This window comes from Gnatocerus cornutus, chromosome 7, assembly GCF_029298725.1.
Source record: "Gnatocerus cornutus isolate USDA-ARS CGAHR chromosome 7, icGnaCorn1.1, whole genome shotgun sequence".
Classification (NCBI taxonomy): domain Eukaryota; kingdom Metazoa; phylum Arthropoda; class Insecta; order Coleoptera; family Tenebrionidae; genus Gnatocerus; species Gnatocerus cornutus.
The window spans coordinates 12,571,315-12,585,746 of record NC_142239.1 but is presented as its reverse complement, the minus strand read 5'-3'; the positions used below and the strand labels follow the sequence as shown (position 1 = coordinate 12,585,746).

The 14,432-nt window shown below is 32.7% G+C and overlaps 2 protein-coding genes across 2 annotated transcripts; one reads left to right on the top strand and one right to left on the bottom strand.

Annotated features, from left to right (window-relative positions):
* Positions 1 to 232: 232 nt before the first annotated feature.
* Positions 233 to 10,566, bottom strand: LOC148171102 (cyclin-dependent kinase-like 4). The gene is made up of 6 exons (XM_088041065.1): positions 10,458 to 10,566; positions 5,062 to 5,251; positions 1,958 to 2,152; positions 666 to 1,911; positions 543 to 619; positions 233 to 466 (listed from the first exon to the last, which is right to left on the bottom strand). Exons 2-6 carry the CDS (start codon positions 5,233 to 5,235, stop codon positions 398 to 400), a joined length of 1,761 nt encoding a protein of 586 aa, XP_087897191.1. The 5' UTR covers positions 5,236 to 5,251; positions 10,458 to 10,566; the 3' UTR covers positions 233 to 397.
* Positions 10,567 to 13,108: 2,542 nt separating this feature from the next.
* LOC148171101 (alpha-tocopherol transfer protein-like) lies at positions 13,109 to 14,432 on the top strand. The gene is made up of 6 exons (XM_088041433.1): positions 13,109 to 13,358; positions 13,405 to 13,564; positions 13,609 to 13,861; positions 13,909 to 14,019; positions 14,062 to 14,164; positions 14,210 to 14,432. Exons 1-6 carry the CDS (start codon positions 13,223 to 13,225, stop codon positions 14,356 to 14,358), a joined length of 912 nt encoding a protein of 303 aa, XP_087897559.1. The 5' UTR covers positions 13,109 to 13,222; the 3' UTR covers positions 14,359 to 14,432.

The following is a 14,432-nucleotide window of genomic DNA, read 5'->3' as shown; positions in this document are numbered from 1 at the left end:
TGATTTGGCACATTTAACCAGAAGACCCAATAATATAATCATCCCAAATTTCATTGCTATATCATTGAAACCATCTAACAGGCTGTGCTCTTCATGAAAATTGTGGAAAATGGTGGATGCGCCGGGTTCTGATTATAAGAGAAACACTTATTAAATTGTATTTCAATCATAAAAATTAGAAACACCAACAATACAAATATACATTTTATTCAAATAATATAACATGGTACATAATAATGAGTCTATAATAAAAAAATTAAATTTCCCCTTTTTCTTTAACAGACAAAGGAAGTGAAATATCCAAAATATTGAGTTTCCTTTTAGCTTTCTTATATCTGTAGGCCTAAAATGAAAACAACTTTTACAATCCACTTATGTACAATTCAAACTTATAAAATCACATCAGAGGAAAACTACTCGAGTTTTTGGATGGTGAGAGTTTTTGTGAGGTAGATGATTGTATTCTCTGAAAGAAAATCGTGGTGTTAGCTTGGAGGGTGCAACTACATGTCAGGGATTATCTTATCACAATTGAAACTCACTGGGGTTACTGTGATGTTCGCCTGGAGCAACTCCGCGTCGGAGTTCTTCTTCTTATTCTTATTAGGACTCGCAGTGGCTAAAAAGAAAATTACTGTTTCCACCACAAACACAGAAACACTCACCTCCTGGGAGATTCGGCAGGGTGAAGACATCATTCCTCGACTTCTGTTCTTTCTTCTTCTGAAAACCGCACCATCCACTCTCTAACTCGATGTTCTTCTCGTACTTCTTCAGGAAATGAGTCCGCGGGTTACTTAACAGTGGCACTTGGTTAATGTTGGATTTCACTGTGATAGTCTGTAATAAATTCGGGGACTTCTTCGGAGGGTCTCTGTTAAAACTAATATTGTTGATGCTGGGGTGGAGGATATTCGGGGACTTGCTGAAGTCGTTCAACGACTGAAATTGTGGTGGCGACGGAGGAGTCTCAACTTCTTGCTTAAGAGCGGAAATGGGGCGTGCTTCGTTTTTATGACCGAATTTGACTAAGCTTTCTAGAGACTTTTCTAACATTTGCATTTCGGCGGTGCTGTCCGTCTTCTTCTCTTTATCTTTAGAGGAGTTTTGTTTCTGTCCGGACTTCTGCACGACGCTCAATCTTTGACTAGTCTTCGACAAACTAATGAGATTCTTGTCGTTATCGGCGGTGAACAAATCGTATCCAAACTTCCTCTTGATGCTTCCTTCAGCTAGACTAAACTTCCACCGAACTTGGTCGTTCTGACTAAACTTCCGGGTTTTAGTCTCCTCTTTCTTATCAGTAGACATGAGTATCTCAGTCTTGTACTTCCTCAGAAGCGGATTGTTGTTAAACTCCGTGTTAACTTTCTCCCGCAGCGCCGGTAAGAACTTCTGCGGGAACCTATCGTGAACAAACCAATTATTCTTCAGGAGTTCATCAGACGTCGCACGTTCATGAGGGTCCATCTTCATACAACACGCCAAGAACTCGAGGGCGTAAAGTGGCCACGTCGGAAAATGTTTATACAAATCTGTTTCGCTCGACGCCGACTTTATCATCCCTCGGAGGTGAGAACTCCTCGACATTAAATGTTGGTGACGGTGGCACGGCTTCCCCAACATCTTCACGATCAGATACAACTGGTCGATGTCGCTCTCCCCCGGGAAAAGCGGATCCCCTGTCATCATCTCAGCGAACAAGCACCCAATAGCCCAGATATCCACCGCGGCGCCGTAATTCACTTCACCGACTAAGAGCTCGGGGGCTCGGTACCACCGCGTCGCGACGTACTCAGTGCAGGGCTCCCCTGAAATGCAGACGAGACGTGCGAAACCGAAATCACATAATTTGACCACGCCATGGGAAGACACGAGGACGTTTTCAGGCTTCACGTCTCTGTGGATGATCTGCAAAGAAGAGTTAAATTGGGGGAATGGTGGTGTTGGGACGTACGTTATTACTGTGGCAATAATTGATTGCCCTGGTAACCTGGAAAATTCGTTCTCGACACCTTTCGTCGCCTAGTCCACCAGGCATTTTCTCCAGTTCGTCCAACACGGTGCCTTCTAGGAATTCGAAGACTAGAAAGAATCGTTTGCGGTGGCGGAAAACTTCGATCATTGCGACGAGGTTCTCGTGTTTCAGTCTCTGGAAAATTGGATTGGATTAATGTAATCTATTTCATTTATGCGGTGGGAAGAAGGGAGGATATCAACACGAAGGAATCTAAATGAAATTACAAAAAATGGCTCTGAGGTTCTCTAAATCTAAATCGAAAATCGAAAATCTAAAAAATGCAGAAGAATGTAGAAAATTTACAGAATCGGGAGATTTCAGAACAAATTTAAATAAAATTTAAAGACTAAACAGAATCTAAAGAAAATTGAAAAAAACAACAAGGAAATACAAAGAAGAATTTAAAAAAAACTAAGAAAATCTAAAGAAACTCCAGACAATAATTCTAACAAGAACCTAAAGAAAATTTCAAGAATTGATTGAAGATTGATTGATCGAGATTGAATTTAGGGAAAATCTAAACAGAATTTAAAGAAAGTTTAGGGAATCTAAAGAAAATTTAATAACAATTTTCCACAGCCCAGAAAATCCTACAAAATCCTGAGAGAGACTATCTGAAGAAAATATAAACAATATCTGAAGAGTCTAAAGAGAATTTTAAAAATCTAAGGCAAATTAGAGAATCGATAAAAAATACATAAAGAAAATCCACAATGAAAATTTAGAGATTCTAAAAAAAATCTAAAATAAACGAAATACAGAAAACTAAAGAAAATGCAGGAAAAATCTGAAGTGTTTAGAGAATATATTGAGAAATATAAATAGACTTATAAAATGATTTAAAAAGTCTGAAAAAAACTATGTACAAACTGGAGAAAATCAACAACAAATCTAATAAAAATTTAAAGAAAATCCAAAGACAGTTAAAAATATCCAAGAAAAATTAACTCCGACAATCAAGAGAATCTAAAGATAGTAAAAAAACTAAAGAAAAACCAAAAAAGATCTAAACATACTCTAGAGAATCTATGGAAAATTCTAAATAGACTTAACGATCTAGGAAGAGTTTAATTAGAATTTTTGCCAATTCTAGAGATAATCAATATAAATAAATAAATAAAAAGAGAATCTAAAAAAAACCTAAACAGATTTTGAAGAAATTTTAGATTTGAAGCATTTAAGATAAATTTGATCAAATCTAAATGATATATAAAAATTAAAGTATCTAAAGTTAGACTAAAAACAAAAGTAACGACTCTAAAAACAATCTTAGATAAATTTAAGAGAGAAATTACAAATAGAATTTACGGAGAATTCAAGGACAATTTAAAAATAATTTGGGGAATCTAATGAAAAGTCAATAAAATGTTACACAGTCAAGAAAAAGCTAGAAAATCCAGAGATAATCTGTTGCAGAGCTGATATGGAAAATATAAAGAATCTCTTTGAGACTTTAAAGTTTAAAGAGAATTTAGATAACGTAAGAATAATCTAAAATTATTTTTAAAGAAATGTTGAGAACAAATCTTTGACGTATATAATATAAAATCTAAAAATCAAAAGAAAACAACGAATACATATAAACAATACGATGAAGAATCAATAATAAATCTAGAAAATGCAAAGAATAGGTACGTAGCAAATCTAAACAGAAGCAAGAATATAACAAAACTCTAAAAACAAGAGAAAGAGAATCTAAAATTACGAGCTTGGAAAAATCTAAAACAAATCTGGAGAAAAATCCAAAAAATCCAAATATGTATTCCAAAAATAATCGGAGCAAATTCATGAGCTTATGGCCTAAACCGACCTTATTCCGTCTCTGATTAGAGTGGAGTACCTAACTTCAAAGAGAATTCAGGTAATTTAAGAAAACATCTAAATAGAATAAAGAGGATCTAAAAAGAACTCCAGAAAATAAAAAAATCCAAGTTTAATCAAAAATAGAGAATCTAAGAAAAAAAAACAAATAATATCCAATAGAATCTAAAAACAGTTTAGAGAATCTAAAGAGACTCAACCCGATCTTGAAAGATGGAGAATTTTTACGCATAATCTAGAGAAAATTAATATAAAATCGGAGGAAAATCTAAAAAGTTTAAGCACTTGAGAAAAATCTAGAGAAGAATTTGACCGAATTAACGAAAATTCAAACAAATGAAACTAAAGTTAATCCTAAAGAACTAAAGTTTTGACAATTTAAATAAATCCAAAAAGAATTTGTAGAGAATCTTGAAAATCCAATGAGAACCAAAAGAAAATTTGAGAAAAATTTGAAAGAACGAAGAAAGTCAAAAGAATAATAGTAATAATTTAACTAATACATATTTAAAAATACATATTGAACATACAAAATTTAAACAAATTTAAAATATTTTAGAAAAATATAAAGATTATCTAGAGAATTTACAAAGTCAAAGAATAATATCTAAAGGCAAATCTAGAAATTTTGAAATCTAAGAGAATACCTAAAATCTGAAAATCAAAGAAAATGGAAGAATATCGAAGAATTGGTAAATATGTATAAAATGTAAAAATAACTAATTTATGAGAATTCAAGGTTCTACAAAGATCATAATGTATCCTAAGAAAATCTGAAGATTCAACCGAGAATTCGACAAAATTTACAGAGGATTTAGAAAGAGTTCAAAGAGAATTTAGGGAAAAAAGATTAAAGTGAATATAAATCGAATCGAAAAATAATCTGAGAAAAATATAAAAAAATAAGGAAATCTAGAGAATCAATGAATTTATGCACAGTCCAGACAAACTTGGAAAATTCATAGGACATCTTGAAAGAGAAAGTAACAATAATCTAGAAATTAGAATGTAGAGAAACTATAGAGGATCTAAAAATGATCTAAAAAGAACTGATTTTTTAATTTTATTTCCCTCTCCGCCTAAAAAAAGTAAAATAGAATAATGAGAAAGAAGAAAATGAAATAAAGAAAAGAAGAGTCACTACAAAGTTAGATAACAAGAACATACTGGGAAAAATAAAGAAGAGCGCAGTAAGAGACAAAAAGGCGTGAAAAACTCACTTTTAACATCCGGATTTCCCTTAGAGCCATTTTTCGAATAGTGGCATCCTCCTCCGTCTCCAAAAACTTCTTGATCGCCACCACTTGATCCGTTTCTTTGTGTCTGCATTTCATCACCAACCCATAGGAACCTTCCCCGACCACAGATATTTGCTCGTATTTATCCATGTTCATGCGACATTCAACTCATCTATAGAAGAAAGAAAATGTTATTTCAATGGAATTTGCGTGTCCCAATACAATGAGCAACAATTCATAATTTTCCCGTTTTTGAGAATCCATCGTTGCAACTCGAATACGATTAAAAATTCCGAATCAATAATCCAACCTGATGGCGCACGAAAACCTATAAATCTTGAATTTTTGCGTTTCCGTCGTCCCGATCAATTAATTATTTATCTTTCAATTTTCGTTTTCGCACGCGATTTAAAAGTGACCTTTCTTCTTCATTTCGAAAATAATAATTCCAGTGGATCAATACGGCAATCGTGGGCTCTTTTCATATTTAAACGTAATTCACGAAGACAAAAATAGATACGCTCGTTAAAAATTGATTTTTCATTTAATCGTATTTACGAGTTTTTCGGTCACGAAGCAATTTTTGTCCTCGGAGAAAAATTGAAAAAGAAATGGGGTGAATTATCAGTGGCGCACCACCCTAAAAGTTGGGAGCGGAGTCGTTGAACTCCTTGGACACACACAGACTGACCACTACATAAACACGCAATGCGGGTTATCTACACAAGGGAGCGAAGAATAAATTACCACAAAGAAAACAGGAAACTCCTGTCCGCTTGCTCTGCATTTTCAATTATTTATAGCCGAAGTGAAGTGAGCGAGGTATGGATTATGATTTTGATATGAAAATGTATTTAATGGAGTGTTTAATAAATTATACTCACGAAAATACAGGGGTTAATGCACCAAAAAAGTGTGTCAGGAAGTGAAGAAACGTGGATTTTGGTTGTTTATTATTGAGCGGCGAGCACATTTTTCTATTAACAGGGGTATTTTCAAGAGTTCCGCGTTAAATATGTATGCTGTTATTTCCGTTTTTATTGGAGATCTATTGCCACAGATATTTGGTAATCGCAGTGAAACAGTTCTTGGTAATCGCCGAACAAAATTTGTTCTTGGAATTTATTATTATTGCTGACATACTTGGTTTCAAGCAATCAAATTCTGGAAATATGGGATCCAGAAATTAATTTTCTAGGATGCCGAACATAATTTGTCAACCGTTTTGGATTAAATTCCGTAACTTTGACAGTTCTGATTCTAAAACAAGATGTGGCGTCGTTCCTACTTCAGACTTGTCTAGCAACTGGGCTAAATTGCAAATTTTTTGAATTAGAAATAGAATTTTAAGATTTTTTTTTAATTAAAGCGATCTGAAAATTACCACTTTTTTTCTACAAAATTTTATGACTGGCAAATTTGATCCTAGATTAGTAGAATTAGGAGGAGTTAGTACTTGCAACTTATTTAATAATTGTGCCAAATTACAAAATTCTAGCACAAATATGTGAATTTTTAGAAATTTTAACTTCCCAGACGAACAAAAAATTTCAACCGTTTTCTATTAAATTCCATAACTTTGTCAATTTTGATTCTAAAACAATAAGATTTGATGGTATTAGTACTTTAGACTTGTCTCTGAACTGTGCTGAATTACAAAATTTTTAGACAAGAAGTAGAATTTTTAGATTTTTTTTATTCAGAACGCTCAAAATTTGACACTTTTTTTCTCCTGATTTTATTACTGGTAGATTTGATTCTAAATCAGTAAAATTTGCAGGAGTTACTGTTTGCGGCCTACTTAGTAAGTGTGCTAAATTACAAAATTTTAGCACAAGAATGTGAATTTTTAGGAATTTTAATTTTCTAAACGAAGAAAAAATTTAAAAACCGTTTTCTATTAGATTCTGATAATAAAACAATAAGATTTACTGATGTTACTACTTTAGACTTGTCTGTCCCACTGTGCAGAATTACAAAATTTACAGACAAGAAATAGAATTTTTACAATTTTTTTTAATCAGAGCGGTCTGAAAATTGCCACTTTATTTCTACAAAACTTTATGACTGGCAAATGTGATCCTAGACCAGTATAATTAGGAGGATTTACTACTTGCAACTTTTTTAAAACTAATAAATTACAAAATTCTAGAACAGGAATGTAAAATATAATTTTTAGAATTTTTTTTATTCGGAACGAACTAAAAATTGATACATTTTTTTCTACAAAATTTTATGACTGGCAAAATTGATCCTAAATCACTAAAATTTGAAGCAGTTACTACTTGCGACTTACTTAATAGCTGTGATAAATTCTAGCACAAGAATGTGAATTTTTGGAAATTTTTATTTTCTAGACGAAGAATTAATTTAAACCGTTTTCTATTAAATTTGATAACTTGTCAAAATACTTTAAACTTGTCTATCGAATGTGCTAAATTGCAAAATTTTCGGACAAGAAATAGAATTTTTAGAATTTTTTTATTCGGAACGAACTAAAAATTGCCACATTTTTTTTACAAAATTTTATGACTGGCAAATATGAGTCTAAACCAGTAGAATTTGGGAAAATTACTACTTGCAATTTACTTAATAGCTGTGCCAAGTTACAAAATTCTACAAGAATGTAAATTTTAGAAATTTTAATTTTCTAGACGAAATTTTCTATTAAATTCCGTCCCTTTGACAATTCTGATTATAAAACAATAAAATTTGGCGACGTTATCCCTTTAGACCCGTTTATCAACTGTGCTAAATTGCAAAATTGTAAGACAAGAAATAGATTTTTTAGAAATTGTTTTCGTCAGAACGATCTACAAATTTCCACATTTTTACCCTAAAACTTTAGATTTATTTATTAATAGATTTACGACAACCTTGTTAAACGCACTTTTCAGTTTTTCATGTTAGATTCCTTTATATTCCTCTGCAGTCATCCATAAAACAATTATTCTCCCATTATCCGACCAAGATACTAAAAAATAAATTAATATTTGCCATGTGAAATTCACAAACGAAGACCTTTCGTGCTTCGAACATGTCATTGCTTCGTTATTGATTTAATAACAAACAACACGTTACCCCTGTTCAAACTCTGCTCAAAAGAACAAACAAAAAACTTTATTCAGATAAACATCGTTTTACAACCCTTACCTACTATAACATAAATTTCTTTCGGCGGATATTACAACCCTTATCAGGTGCTGTTAATTTTTACACCGATCTCTATCAACTGAGTTATTTTGATCCAAAGTCTAATTACTAAATACGAGTACTAAATATAAACAAACGTATGCAGTCAAAATCAAGGCGGTCTGTATAAACAAACTGTACTTCCATTACTTCACTTTATCTGCAGACATTTTAGCTTATCGTAAAATTACCAAAGTGTTAGATTTGGTTTGTTGAGTCTCAACATTTTAATAAGAATAACAAGAAACTTGATTTTCGGAGTTTATTTAATTGGTGAAATATGGTACTAAGAAACTAATAAAAATTCGAAAAATTTACATAGTCGAGTGAACAGCTGCGAGTGAAATTCGTTCCAGCGCTAATTTATTGGGCGTAAAACTGACAGGGTCCATTATAAAAGCTGTAAAACTGTGCTTATTTACCCTGTTGTTAGAACTTCAATCACGTACTTTTGGAGATTTATTATTTAAGTGCGAACTTCCGGTTGCCCGTGCAAATGTTTTTTTATAATTGTTATTCAACAGTTTGTTTCACAAAGGTCTAATTGCTCATTGCGTTCTGCGAATTCTTGAAAATTCGGAGAATATTTAACACAACATGCAATACGTGCACGAGTTGCAAGAAAATGCAAATAAGTCTTGTGCTGTCGTTTGTAGTAAAACTGTTATTACATCTTAATTATCGGGAGAAAATGTTAAATTAAATAAGAATAATTACGGTTCTGCTTGTAAAACTCTTCCGGTTTTAATCCGTTTAAATATTCCCTGCTGGTCAAAAAAGATTAGTCTTCTTCCTTGAAATTTGTGGGTAAAACTGACCATTCATGCTAACAGAAAAGAGGAATCGGGGAAGATTGGGTACTTCCAAAAATTTAAAACATTTCGTTTGAACTATGCAGTTGGCAAATTATTGAAATAAACATATAATGAATTCCCCAAAAATTGATTTTATTACATCAATACATGAAAATTGTAGTTCAATTTGCCCGCTTGCATAATTTACCGACAAAACCATTTATCAACTCACGTATCAGCTTATCAACATGTGGGCACCACTGAGCACCCAATGAAAGTAACTGAACATTTTTTATTTATGAGCGAAAAAGTGTAGGAAAACTATGAATGCAGCACTTTCATTGTAAAATGGTAATATGTGCAATGACACGCCTTCTGTTCTAATTAAAGAGCGGAAAATAAGTTAAAAAATGCAATTATCATGATTCTTCGATGTTTCATTCTGCAGATCCAAAAGGGTCTTAAAATGCCGTCTAAAATAGAGAAGAAGCTTTAGGAATTTTGAATAATTCCGGAAACGTTTTAATACCCTTATAAACAGGATTCCGGAATAGATCAGGAATTTTCAAAATGTTTTAGAGAACTCCAAAGAATTCCGAAGCATTGTAAAGAATGTAGACGAATACGTAAAATTCTTTGAAAAGTTAACTCCATACAGATCACACCCTGTATATTATTTTCCAATTTAAGTAGCGGTTTTACTTGTACCAGAAACAAAATTTCACTTTTTTGCTCACATATTTACGAAAATTATAAAGAATTCTTCTCTGTTGTGCAAATTTAACTTTCTTTATCTCTAAGATGGTACAATTTAGGAACCATCATTTGAATTTTTTGAGAAAAATGTTAATAAATGGACCACCCTGTGGATTCAATCAATTTTTGACACCCTGGTCGTTTTCAGAACATTTTGAATTTAATGAAAGTCGCGTTTAGCCTAACTCCTTTCTTAGGTATAATCTTTTAATCCTATTACAACCCAACCGACGTACTAAAAACTAAACGGATTAGAAGCACTACAAACTTCCTTGATAACAGTTTTAAGTAGTTCTAATCCTGAAAAGTACGTCGGCAACAGCGCTCTAACTCATTCATAATTTTAAAGCGAAAACCCGAACTAAATTTTTTCGTTCCAATTTAAGTTCAGCTATCATCGTCATTAATTATTCCAAACCAAACAAAAAAAAAGTGGTACAAACTTAACGAGTCAACAAACCTGCTCGTTTATAATAACCCACTATTGACATTCTATTAATAGATGGATGAGAAAACGAAAAAACTACCGGAAGCCTCAGTACTCCGTCTAATTTTACAATTGCCAGCCAAATTGAGATGCAAAACAATAATACTCCGGGAAATGCAGTGCTTTGCACCGCAGCCTTGACCCTTCACCTTTGCGAAAATCCACAGTCCTCCACTTTTCCACAGTCACAAGTACGCGAAAACCAGCACAAGTTAAACCCACTGTTTGCCACCGTGAAAATGTAACGACTGAAAACCGCACGCGACCAAGACAAAACTAAATCGAGGAAAGCAAGTTCGATAAATTTTCCGACGTTTTCTACAGGTGAATTTTACATATCACGCGATGGTGGAACAGAACTTACTTCCATGGTTTCATGTGGGGTTAACTGTCCCGTGTTTTACCACCCCCAGCACAAGAATTACCCTTTCGAATTGTCCAATGATTTTTATTGACTCGATGAGGTTTTGTTGGATGTGGGTTAGGAAAAAATAGAATTTTTTATGAATACCACCCTAAAATAGATCAGTTAATGTATTAACCACCTTTAGTCGATGACGTCATGCGACGTCTCGACGTCACTTTTCAATTTATTTACTGTAAAATTGGTGGATTTACGTCATGACTTTACGTTGTTTTCGTAAAGAAAGGGATCGATTCTTGACGATATTTACATGAAGGGTTGGAAATGTAATGAGGGTTTTCATACGTTTCTCCAATAATGGATGCAATTTGATTCCTATTTATAGTTGGAACGGTAGATGTAAATTTCGTGTTTTACCGGTGGTAAGTGCAGTTTTTCTACCCTATTTATAACTGTGAGGGTTGGGTAATAATTTGCCGATCGCTTCTCCGAAGTTACCAAATCGATACAATCAAACGGCATGTCAAGAGATAATTTTCGGGGCTCCAGAATGCATACACTTTAAGGTATCATAGGTAAATTGAAAGTGAAAAAAACAGACAAATTTCCCAATCAATCATTAAATATTCAAATACTTTTCGGAGAAGACGCAAGGCCGTACCACCACATCCTGGAACGAGGATTAAAATAAGCTCTTCCGCTTCTAATCCTTTTAAGATCGCCATAAACTAATCCAGACCGGCTACTTGAAACAGTTCATTCATAAACGCCACTCGTATCCGTTCTGGGAATTTGGCAAAGAGGGAAAAAACGTTTAAATTTCTGCTAACGTTTCTTGAAAATGGATAATTTATTCTTTGGGTGCGGAAGCGAAGAGAGGTCAAAACACTTTTATTTGGAGAAATGAGAAAAGTAATCAAATTTATTTAACACTCTGTAATTCTTTAATTTTTGGTGTCACAAGAGCGGAATTTATACACGTTGTTCCTCTTGTTTGTTTTAGTAAGATCACCAATTTACAAAAATTTAGATCAAATAGACGAATTTTTAGAAATTTTCGATTTATAAACTAAAAATTATATCAAAATTTGTCAATCTTTTTTTTAAGATTTTGTAATTTCTTCATTCTTGGTTCGATTTTAACAGAATTTTGAAAGGTTATTTACTCTTGCTGTCTTATTAGATGCGCTAATTTTAAAAAATTTTAACCGAAAATAAGAATTTTTAGAAATTTTATTTGGTGAACTACCGAAAGTAATCACATTTTTTTCAACACCCTTCAATTCCTTAATTTTTGGTGTCACAAGAGCGAAATTCTTTCACGTTGTTCCTCTTGTCTCTTTTAGTAAGAACACCAATTTACAAAAGTTTAGATCAAATAGACAAATTTTTAGAAATTTTTGATTTATAAACTAAAAATATCAAAGTTTCTCAATTTTTTTAAAACTGTAATTTCTTTACTTTGTGTGATTGTAACAAAAATTTCTGAGATTATCACTCTTGACTAAGGCCCTAATTTTTAAAAATATAGACGAAAAGTAAGAAAATTTTCAAAATTTCATTTGGAAAACTACCAAAAGTGATCAAATTTTTTTCAACACCTGTAATTCTTTAATTTTTGGTGTCACAAAACGAAAACAAAAACGAAATTTATACATGTTGTTCCTCTTGTCTGTTCTAGTAAAAGCATCAATTTATAAAAATTTAGATTAAATAGACGAATTTTTATAGTTTTTCGATTTATAAAATAAATAATTAAAAAATATATCAAAATTTGCCTTTTTTTTTAAATTTTGTAATTTTTTCATTCTTGGCGCGGTTTTAATAAATTTTTTCGGAATTATTACTCTTGACTGTCTTATTAGCGGCATTAATTTTCAAAAATACAGACCAAAATTAAAAATTTATAGATTTTTTTTTGGAGAATTACGAAATGTAATCAAATTTTTTCAACACCCTGTAATTCCTTAATTTTTGGTGTCACAAGAAGAAAATTTATACACGTTGTTTCTTTTATCTGTTCTCAAATTTACAGGAGATAAAATTATACTTTGATATTAATTTGCTCATAATTATTTATTTAACATTGACAAGCGGTCGTTTCACTTTATCATTACGAACGCCGTCTATAAAGAGCCACTTTATGAAACCTAAACGATATCGTAAAACACAGGTTATTGTTATTATACAATCGAATATAAAATTAATTAAATACATTAGGTTTTGCCTCGACGTCTGGTGAGAAAATGAAGTACTTTTGCTATTTGTGTTAAATTGTAATTATGATTTGATAACTTTAATGCATTTTTCCAGAATTTGTCGACTAGTGTAATTTTGCAGTTTTACCAAGTATCAAGGCCAAAAAAATTAAATTGCTGTAAACAAATTTGCAAGGTGGAAAACATGGTTTTTACATATCTAATTGCAAAATTACAAAAAGTAGTACAATTAGACAGCAGGTAATAAAAGCATAATAATACATCACAGAGCATCAATTTTCTCCAATGTTTGCACACTGAAGCTGCAACAGTATAAAACAATAGCGCGAAAATGTTCTTAGAAATCGACGACCACATCTATGAACATTTATTCCAGAAGTTTTCCAAAACCAAGAAGTCCCTCGACCAAGACGTTGAAATTCTAGAAAATTGGTTGCAGACACAAAAACACCTCCCTCGTTTTCTTGGTAAGTAAACAACTAAATTCGTATTAACCGACTAACAATTTCTTAGATTCCCAGAGTTTGAGGAACTTCCTTATCCTGAATAAATTCAGCATTGAATTGGCAAAGAAAAAGATTGATAACTACTTCACCATCAGAACAAATCTGAAAGTCGTCTACGGAGAAATCAATCCAAAGTTGCTTTACTATCAAGAGCTTCGCAAAACTTTGTAAGATTCGGCTGAAAAATCACTCTTATTACTATTATTATTAGGTACCTCGTGTTGCTTCCGGAGCTGAATCAAGACTTCAATCGCGTCTTTTTGTACAAAGTTAAAGATAAGAGTTTGATGGACACGTACGAATCATTGCACTTTGTGAAAAAGTTCGCTCTGATCCAAGATTTGAGGTTACGAAAAGATGTGATGTTTGGAGATGTAATAATTATGGATTTACAAGATCTTCCAACGGCTGTCCTTCTGAAAGTAACTCCAACGCTGATTAACAACGCTATTTTAATCTTGGAAGTAAGTTCTCGGAGCCACAATCATTTCAAAAAATTTTAAATTTTCAGAAAATTTTTTCCCTTCGAGTTCAAGCAGCTTATCTCCTGAACATGCCACCACTGGGTGCCACGATTTTGTCTATGATCAAAAAATTCATCAAACCCAAGATCTTTAATAGGGTACGTCAAAATTTCAAAAATATGTATTTTGAGTTGTTTTAGATTCATGTTTTGACAAATTCCGAACCGCTGAAGGAAGTGGTACCAGTGGAACTGCTACCTCCGGAGTTCGGCGGTAAAGGGATGACGTTGGACCTTTTGCAAAGTAAATATTTTTGGTACGTTTCTTGGAATTGAAGGAATGTTTTAGAGAAATTAGATGAGTGGTTTTTGCAAAACCAAGACGTTTTTGACGTCTTGGACGGATTGGAGATCGATGAAAGCTTGAGGCCTGAAAAGTTGGAAGATGACGACGTTTTGGGAGTTTATGGCAATTTCAAAAAGTTGGATATCGATTGAGTGGGTTTGTTTGGAGATTTTTTATTCTCATGTTGGTAGAATTGTGAATAAAAATGTTTTGTTGGTTTTGTTAA

Coding starts and splice junctions, on each gene's coding strand:
- LOC148171101 (XM_088041433.1), top strand. CDS start 13,223: ATGTTCTTAGAAATCGACGACCACATCTATGAACATTTATTCCAGAAG. Junction 13,359..13,404: donor ACACCTCCCTCGTTTTCTTG/GTAAGTAAACAA, acceptor ACAATTTCTTAG/ATTCCCAGAGTTTGAGGAAC. Junction 13,862..13,908: donor ACGCTATTTTAATCTTGGAA/GTAAGTTCTCGG, acceptor TTAAATTTTCAG/AAAATTTTTTCCCTTCGAGT.
- LOC148171102 (XM_088041065.1), bottom strand. CDS start 5,235: ATGAACATGGATAAATACGAGCAAATATCTGTGGTCGGGGAAGGTTCC. Junction 1,912..1,957: donor ATTATTGCCACAGTAATAAC/GTACGTCCCAAC, acceptor TCTTCTTTGCAG/ATCATCCACAGAGACGTGAA. Junction 467..542: donor CGAACATCACAGTAACCCCA/GTGAGTTTCAAT, acceptor ATTTTCTTTCAG/AGAATACAATCATCTACCTC.